General features: G+C 32.2%; 2 protein-coding genes across 2 annotated transcripts; both read left to right on the top strand.

The window, feature by feature from the left end:
• The first annotated feature begins 29 nt into the window (after nucleotides 1–29).
• Nucleotides 30–767, top strand: LOC103493018 (60S ribosomal protein L27). Its single transcript, XM_051087061.1, has one exon. It carries the CDS (start codon nucleotides 30–32, stop codon nucleotides 435–437), a length of 408 nt encoding a protein of 135 aa, XP_050943018.1. The 3' UTR covers nucleotides 438–767.
• Nucleotides 768–4,697: 3,930 nt separating this feature from the next.
• On the top strand, nucleotides 4,698–7,716 carry LOC103493019 (scarecrow-like protein 23). Its single transcript, XM_008453634.3, has one exon. The coding sequence runs from the start codon at nucleotides 5,982–5,984 to the stop codon at nucleotides 7,311–7,313; it is 1,332 nt and encodes a 443-aa protein (XP_008451856.1). The 5' UTR covers nucleotides 4,698–5,981; the 3' UTR covers nucleotides 7,314–7,716.
• Nucleotides 7,717–9,760: the final 2,044 nt, after the last annotated feature.

The raw sequence follows: 9,760 nt of genomic DNA on the forward strand, positions 1-9,760 counted from the left end.
AAGGGTAAGCACAGAGGAGAAATCCGAAAATGGTGAAATTCCTCAAGCCCAACAAAGCCGTCATCGTCCTCCAAGGCCGTTACGCCGGCCGGAAGGCGGTCATCGTTCGCGCCTTTGATGACGGAACCCGGGATCGTGCTTATGGCCACTGCTTAGTCGCTGGAATTAAGAAGTACCCGGCCAAGGTCATCCGCAAGGACTCCGCCAAGAAAACCGCTAAAAAATCTCGAGTCAAGGCCTTCGTCAAGCTCGTCAACTACAGGCACCTGATGCCCACAAGGTACACTCTCGATGTCGATCTTAAAGACGTTGTCACTATCGATTCATTGCAGTCAAAGGACAAGAAGGTGACCGCCGCCAAGGAAACTAAGAAGAGATTCGAGGAAAGGTTCAAAACCGGGAAGAACAGGTGGTTTTTCACCAAGCTAAGGTTCTGAAGAGGCTCCTTCAGTTATGGGTTTGTTCTGGATTACTCTCCTATTAGGTTACCGAACAACTTTTTTTTTTTTTTTTTGAGTTATCGTGCGTAATGCATTACGAATGTATTTTGATTTGGTGTTATGGATTATGCAAATTACATTTCCACCAGTTGAATTTAAATTTAACGTCTGAAGGAAAGGTTTTGGTGACGGCGATTCTGGAGCTTCAAAACTCCTTTAAGACTCACGACTTGGGCTTCGCCGTCACCGTCGACGGTCAGGTTTTCTTCTACAATCATTCTGAATCGTCATCTCACTTTTATTATCATTATTAATATTTTCCGTCCATTTCTGTGTTGTCTGACTTCGGCTATTTCTCATTCTCCGTTGAAACATTGGTTTGTTGCCTATTACCCATTAATAGTTTCTGTTTTCAAATTTCAGAGCGTCTCGAAGTGGTTTGGGGGTCATATAGAAAATATCCGTGCGTTCAAATTCTCTATTAGACTATGTTGTGTGTTGTTTTTTTAACTTTTTGATGTTTGATTGAAGTTGCAAATATTCTTGTGGCTATTTTTGTTGAAGTTTGATAAGAGTTACTTTTACTCATGTAAGAACTTAAATGAACAAATTTGATGTTTTGAGGACTTTCATTAGGGGTTTTATTAGATGGTTTTCTACGATGAGATTAGGTTTAAGTCATATCTTAAACCAATGCTTTGGGCGAACTCCCTGATCGGTTGGATCAAGTTAACTTGATGATTGTTTTGATTGTTTTTGGATGTAAATGTTTTGGTGATAAGATAGGCTTTTACTAATGCGTACTTTCTGGCATAGCTGTTTGGTTATAGTTGAGCTTATTATATATTGGGACTATTGAACGTGTTCTTCTTTGATCGATGAAAGTTACACTTTCAAGATTGATTTGTTGAGGGACCTTTGGGTTATTGGGAACTTGGGAGTTGAAATCTAATTTTGCCATGTTTGATATGAAAGCTATCACATGTCTTGTGAGGGCGGTGATAACTAAACTCTATTTTCTTCCTTTGTATTTTCAGTCAATTCGAAGTATGTTAGAGTTTATCAATTATTATCTTGAACATGTTGATGAACAAATATCATGCTTTTATTTGATGGATCCCTTCCCTTGATCTCTTGTTATCCAATTTGTTATCACGTTCTCTCTGAATACCACATATTGTAGAAAGTTGAAAATGTTTTTCTACTGTTTTCAAATCAAATGCATGTTGAAATTGAACACCTTGAGAACGGTCTCTTGTGATCCTTATACTATATTATCAAATGGTCGATTCTTTTCCCTTACTTTTCACTTTCAAAATGGACTTCAATTTGCATGATGCCAAGTATTTGCTTTCAACTTCTGTTTTAGGATATTATGTTACTTCACTCCAAATGGTAGATTCTGCTCTGCGTAAGTTTCACTCTATTATCTATGCTTTGCTTGCGCTCATCTTCTCGTACATTGTCTTTGTTAATCAGATATTAGACTGATTAGTTGCTAGTATACATCTGCTCTTTCAATAGTTTCCATTGCATTGGTTAATCAATGTATTGCGAATTTTCTATCCATGCTATTTCAATAGTTTCCATTGGATTGGTTAATCAATGTATTGTGAATTTTCTACGTTGTCTTGGTATATTCTCATTGAATGCATGTTTAGGTCCGGTAGATGGCCTAGAGGGGGATGTGATAGCTTAATTAAACCCTTAGGGCAATTTAGTTAAGGTTTATTTATACTTACAAGGCAAAAGTTTATAGTTGTTTTGGTCGAATCTGTTTGGTTCAGTTCAAGTTGGTTTAGGACCGGTTGGTCCAGTGCTCTGTCTGGGTGTCAAAATCTTCAAAGTTAGATGAAATAAACATTATATTTTGTTGCGTGTGGTCCATTTCGTTTTTTTAGTTGATTATATTGTTGTGGTGTATGATTTTATGAATGACTGATGTTAACCTGAAATTCTAAAAATGTTCATAAAATCTTACAGTTTCCATTAAATTATGCGTAAAAGGGTAGATTGGAACTGATTTTTAACGTCTTTGGGTTTTATGGATGCCAAGAGGCCACTTTTTATTTTTCAAGGAATTTTGGATTTTGTTGTTCATTGATGTTATTGTCTAACAAATCATGGTTTTGTTTCCGAAATGTGATATTTACTATTAATGTGTATCCATGCAATCTATTTTGTTCTTGGTCTGGTTTTTAAAATCTATAATTTTCGAAATATTTTCAATTAATTTTATATGTATTTGCCTTTTAGTTGTAGCGAAAGATCTTAATTGACATAATGATTTAATATCAATTTGTTTTATTAAATTGGTTGGAGTTTTGGTCATTACTTGTATGTTTATATATTAATGATTTGGACATACTCATCCCATATAACAATAAGTATGGATAAGTACTAACGAAGGAAAAAAACAAGCGTGGATATTGATAATAAAGAGAGATATATGAAGTACCTAACATGATATGAAATTGATTATTGTCAAAAGAAAATGATTTGCTATGTAATTGTTTCGAATTACTTAATACTCAAATTTCAACTTATTTAAAAGAATTAGCGAATGAATCGGGATAGGAGTTAAATGCCGTACTCGAATGCAAAACGACTTGGTTCTTATTAAAATATGTAAAGGGTGAAGTACTTTGTTGAACATCTTAAAGACAAAACACTATTCTAGTTTGGACGGCAAGAGCAAACAATAACTTCAACTTTGTTTCATTTCTCTCTAATAGTTTTGTATATCTAAATTTATTTTTAGATCTTCAAAGTTATCCATTGCATTAGTTTATTCTTGATTTTTTTCTAAAAGAAAAAGAAAATAGTCTAAATAAGCATTCTTTTTATTAATGGTAAAAGTTTATTTAGACTCTGTCTAAAATTGTTATTTATGATTCATCCAATTTGTTTACTTTTATACAAAATTAAGTTTGGAAAAATAAATTTAATATTTGTATATATGTATATTTAAAGGGAATTTGGTGAAGGATAAAATTGAATATTTACGTCAGTGTATTTGGTTCATACTTCAAGGATAGGGATAGCGACTGCGGTATTATCTTTCGATATACATCTCATTTTCATTTTTTCGAAATTATTATTAAACATTTATTTACTTAAATATATTTCTCTTATAACTAACTATTTAAATTAATAAAGAATATCAAATCGGTAACAATTTAATATTTTCAAAGACTAAATTTGACGATATATTTACCCTTCACAGGAAAAAATTAAGTGTATTTGATTTTGTCTTTTTTTAGTGGTTAAGTGTAAACAATTGGTTAATTTTTTCTATTTTTAAAAGAATATCTGAATAAAATTCATCAAATTTTGATGTTAGTTTTTACTACTTTATGATATTAACACTGTATTTTATAAAATTAGTGAATTTTCAATCAGTTTATCAACATATTAATATAAGAAATGTTGTTGATGGAAAAATTCTCAAATGTTATTATTACAAAATACTTTTTCAATTGTGAATTTGAAAATATAAGTTGTGTGCTGCCATTCGAGGCGTGATGGCTAGGAGATTAGCACTAATCTCCGCATGCAAGCTGCCATTGCCTTTCTAGGGGAGATGGCTAGGCAATTTGCTACGATCTTCATGCACGTTTAGCTATCTTAGGCTAGATGAGATGTAATAATAATAATCGTTCTCTTTAATACAAGATTTCTAACTGTTTCATGTCATAAAAGAATTGAACATTTTAATTCTATTTTATATTTAATTTCTAACATTATCCTCCGTTAATTACAAACGTTTCCATAGTTAAACTTCCATATTCAACTACCAACGATTTTTTTAGTCTCCTCCACTATATAAATACTTTTCCATCTTTCGTTTTGGAAAAAAAAAAGAGCAAAAATAAGAAAAACACTTTTATACAATCTTTCTGTGAGTTTTTCGAGCAAAAAAAAAGTGTCTATTTGAGTGTTGATATTCCAATCAGTTTATGTGCAATTTAGATTGAAGAACGAGGCTGCTTTATCCTAGGGATGACAAGACAATAAAATTGTGTTTGCACAAAGGAGCAGAGCCGAGAAACGTTTTATAGAAATTGAGGTCCGCGAACTTAGCCTTTCTTTATTAACTAGTTTCTATTTTGCAGTAAGCGTTTTGACTAGGCGAGTTGATCCTTAGACGTTACGATTAATACACAACATCTTAGTTATATGGTACACAACTTATTACAAACTATCAGGCAATAAATACAAGGCGAGTTAGCACGCAGATTGTCTAAGCGATGCATTTTCTCAACGCGATACTCCTTATACTCAAGGCGAGACATCAAGCGGTAAGTCTAGGCATTCTGTCTAAACAATTCAATCTACAAATGGAGTTGTCATACAGTGCGTTCAGACATTCAGTCTAGACAATTATCTCTACTATGCAATATAAGTTTTAACAGATATCATTAAATTTTCAAACTCATTCGTACAATAAGACGAATGATTTTGAATGTGATAAGAGGATTTAGGATAAAAAAATCCTCAGGTGAAAACAATTTTGGCTTGAAGGGTACGACATCACCAAAACTAACATATTTATTTAAAAGAAGGAAGTAATTAGTTGAAAAAGCATAATTCTTTGTTAAGAATATAAAATGATAAGAGAAGACATAATAAGAAAATGTAAACCTTAACATAAAAAAACGCACTTAAAGACAGCAGTAGACGGAGTACCTAACGGCTTTTCTTAATAATATGATTTAAATACTACTTTGCTTTTTCTTCCCAAAAATATAAATAAATTCAAATATTACATCTATACTTTGGTATTAAAATAATTATTTTGATCCCTAATATTTTTCTAACCTTTTTTTTTTCATTTTGTTTTTTATGTTATGATTCTTCATTTTCATCAATTTATTTAAAACAATGGCTATTTTGGACTATTCATTTGTATTTAAAAACATAAATGAATGTTATAAACCAAAGTCATAAACATGAAGCTAATATAATTACTTAAACTTAATTATAAAAACAAAATAGAATTTTGGTCTAAGTTTAGTGTAATATTTATATATTTGGTTATTAAGTTACAAAATATTAAATTCTCATCACGTTAAATGTTGAGTTTGAATTTCTTTTAATATCTCAGTTTCAAAATATGATAATTTTAATTTAAAAATTTAAGTTTTATTTTAATTTAATAGTTGGAAGAGTAAGATTATTGATTTTTGAGTTTAAAAGAATTATAGTTAATTAATTTTAAAATTTTAAATGGAAATTAAAGGATAATTATTGTAAATGTTAAAATTATTGAAAATATTTGGTTGAAAGAAAAAAGAAAAGGAAAAAGAAAAGAAAAAGAGTAATTGAGAAATGATTTAAGATAGGCTTATTCATCTTCTTCTTCTTCCTTCCTCCCTTCATTCTTTCACTTATCTGACACATTTTTTTTGTTTTTGTTTGTGAGGAAAGTCTGCAATGAACTTTTTCCATTTCTCCCTCAATTCTTGTTTGTCTCTTTTCCCCCAAAAGCTTCTCTCCTTTTGATTCTCTTTTTCCCCCAAAATCATCCGTCCATCCACCATGCTTCGTAGCTTAATCCCTCATTCCCCCATCAATTCCACTTCCAATTCTCCTTCCTCCATGAAGTCCAAACGCTCCGATCACGACCACGATCACGATCCCGACTCCAACCCCTCCACCGCCGCCGACTCCTCCCCGGACCACCCTCCCTCCAAGCGCCTCAATTCCCGTCACGACCACGACCACGACCACGACCCTCCTCCTCCCCTCGACCCCACTGACTCCACCGGTTTGCGTTTGCTCGGCCTTCTCCTTCAATGCGCCGAGTGCGTTGCCATCGATAACCTCCAAGAGGCCAACGATCTCTTACCGGAAATCTCCGAGCTCTCCTCGCCGTTTGGAACCTCTCCGGAGCGCGTCGGCGCCTACTTTGCCCACGCGCTTCAAGCTAGAGTCATAAGTTCCTGCTTAGGAACTTACTCGCCCTTAACCATTAGAACACTGAATCAAACTCAATCGCAGAGGATTTTCAACGCTCTTCAATCTTACAATTCCATCAGTCCGTTGATTAAGTTTTCTCACTTCACCGCTAATCAAGCCATCTTCCAAGCCTTAGACGGTGAAGATCGAGTCCACGTTATCGATCTCGACGTAATGCAAGGTCTCCAATGGCCTGGATTATTCCACATCCTCGCTTCTCGGCCAAAGAAAATCCAATCCCTTCGAATCTCCGGCTTCGGATCCTCTTCCGATTTGCTCCAATCAACAGGACGAAGACTCGCCGATTTCGCAACATCTCTAGGTCTACCCTTCGAATTCCATCCTGTGGAAGGCAAAATCGGGAACATAACAAACCCGGGTCAACTGGAATTGAGATCCGGGGAAGCAGTAGTAGTTCATTGGATGCATCATTGCTTATACGACGTAACGGGAAGCGATATAGGTACGCTTCGATTACTTTCAAATCTAAAACCAAAACTAATCACTATTGTTGAACAAGATCTGAGCCATGGAGGTAGTTTTTTAGGAAGATTTGTAGAAGCTTTACATTATTATAGCGCGTTATTTGACGCGCTTGGTGATAGTTTAGGGATGGATAGTGTTGAGAGACATGTGGTGGAACAGCAATTGTTTGGGTGTGAGATTAGGAACATTATCGCCGTTGGTGGACCCAAAAGAACTGGTGAAGTGAAGGTGGAAAGATGGGGAGATGAACTCAAGCGGGTCGGCTTTAAACCCCTTTCTCTTCGTGGAAACCCGGCTGCTCAAGCCAGTTTACTTCTAGGAATGTTCCCATGGAAAGGCTATACTCTTGTTGAAGAAAATGGGTGCCTCAAACTTGGATGGAAGGATTTATCTCTTCTTACCGCCTCAGCATGGCAGCCCGCATAACCGAACCCAACACAATAATAAGTTTTGTATTATAATTTGGACGCTTAAAAGAAATAGTTTTTCATTACATTACATTTCGGGCGTCCAAAACGCTCTACCCGCAAGTTGGTAGAGGTTGCATTTTTTGGTTTATTTTGTTGCACAGCCAAATAGAGAAAGGAAGGTATGAAGGTTTGAAGGGAATGGGGACAACAATGTTTGTCTTACTTTTTGGATTTGTTGGGCTCCTTTTAGTTTTTTAAGGCATTTTTGACATTATAATTTAATTATTGTTGGATTGGTAGCAGCTGAACCAAACTTATTTTTGTAAGAGAAATTCCTATCTGCTACTCTCTTCTTTTATTTCTTTATGTAAAATATAATATAATATATATATATATATCTATGTATTATTGTTTTCCAATCATAGTCATCAATAATAATAACATCGATGCTTATTTTTAGGTTTAATTTTAACAATCGAAAGTTCGAGAATATAATTGCAATCTTTTAATTTTGTGCTTTACCCAGAAAATATGGAATGTAGTGAATATGCTACACATTATTTGACATTGGGTGGAAGAATCTTATAAAGTTGTTTCATTTAAATTGTTTTATTGATCTGATTGTTTTGTTTTTGGAACTTTCTATTTGAAGGGAGAGAGAGGTTGATTTAAAGTTGTATTCATGTTTGAATAATATTATATATTAATATATATACACTTTTTAAATGATTAAGTTGAGTATTTAATTCAAGTGGCTATAATCCCTAGAAACAACTTTATCTACTACACACTTCCTCTAAACACAACACTATCCAATTCACTAATTCTTTGTTCTCACTTTTCTTTTTGGTGCTTTTTTCAAGAAAATTTTCTCAAAATAGGAACGTTAATTTTTCTTTTTATATCATGTCTAAATAAATTATTGTTTGTTTCTACAACATTTGATACACAAAAAATTTATTCTATGTTGATTGTGTTAGTATTTTAGGGGTGGAGTTTTTTGCGCTTTTGACATTTTTATAACAAAAAATAAGTTAGTTTTTATATTATAAAGGAAATAAAAGAGAAGAAAGACCTATTATGCACGCTTTTTTATCTATTAATGTTGGAAAAATATCTCATCAAAATTGACACAAAGAAAAAAAAGGAAAAAAAAATGTATAGTAATAAAAAAAAAGATCTCAAACATGAAATACTTTAGACTATATGACTTTCTCTTTCATTAGAAAAAAGAATTTTGATTCACGTTTGAATCAATGGAAATCAATCATTATACACAAAGAAAAAGGACAATATTCTTTTGATATATGTTTGGTTTGATAATGTTATTATTGGAATCGTTATGCTTTTAGTTAACATGAACAAGAATTGCTTTGACTATGAACCAATGGCTGAACATGCAAACCACCAACAAAAAAACAAAGTCAAATTTTGTTATGTTAAAAAGTGATAATATATGGATTTGATCCAAACATATCATAGAAAGTAATTGGTTTTCCTATTTCAAATAAAAAAAAAGTTCAACAATTTTAATATCCAAAAACATAGTAGAATACCATTGTTTATCCATAGTTTATTAGAGTTTCGATCAATCACCTATAAACATTGACATTTTGTTAAATTTACAAATATTTTAAACAATTTAGTCATTTAAAATAATTACTCTAAAAAGATTTTATATATAAAAAGAGATAATAATTAATTATTACTTCAAAATTTAGATGTTTTAATATATTATTATTTTCAAAAAAAAATTATAAAAAATAAAACATTTAACAAAATATTTATACTTCATAAAAAATAATGAATTTTATTTTTTTTAATTTTATTCGAGTGTAAATAGTTTATTAATTTTTTCTTCTATTTTTAAACAAACTCATTTTAAAAACTATGTATTTAGTTTACGAACTTCTAAAAATTTTAAAATTAACTAATCTAATGAATGCAAAATTGAAACATCACAAAGTAAATGGTTCCAAATTTTAAAAAATTGAAGGGCTTATTAATGATAATAAATGTTCAAAGGATCCGTCCAGTACAAAATTAATTAGACACGTTTGAAACTTTATAATTCAATACGTGTAGACTTTAAAAATATTGAGAGACTAAACTTGTAATTAACCTGAAAACTCGGAAAGAATATTATGTCGAGGATTAATTTTTTTTCCTGATAATATTTAATGTAAATATATATGGTGGGTAAATGAGATAGAGATTGTTGAAGATTGGAAATTATTGGAAGTTTGGAGGTAGGAAAAGAGAAAGATTGCTAAATTAGCACAAATTTCCAAAGGGGAGATTGGTTAAGGAATAGAAGAGAAGTGAGGGATAGACATGCACTCTCACTCAACACAAACTCAAACTCAACTACTCTCAAGTACCAAATAGAAAGAATCTAAAAATGAATAGTGCAATCATGAATGTTTGATTTATACTTACTTTTTACTTATTCTTAGTAAAAAA

Source organism: Cucumis melo, chromosome 7, assembly GCF_025177605.1.
Source record: "Cucumis melo cultivar AY chromosome 7, USDA_Cmelo_AY_1.0, whole genome shotgun sequence".
In the NCBI taxonomy this organism is placed as follows: domain Eukaryota; kingdom Viridiplantae; phylum Streptophyta; class Magnoliopsida; order Cucurbitales; family Cucurbitaceae; genus Cucumis; species Cucumis melo.

What these genes read in the sequence shown, in the direction of transcription:
- LOC103493018 (XM_051087061.1), top strand. Translation starts at nt 30, where the DNA reads ATGGTGAAATTCCTCAAGCCCAACAAAGCCGTCATCGTCCTCCAAGGC.
- LOC103493019 (XM_008453634.3), top strand. Translation starts at nt 5,982, where the DNA reads ATGCTTCGTAGCTTAATCCCTCATTCCCCCATCAATTCCACTTCCAAT.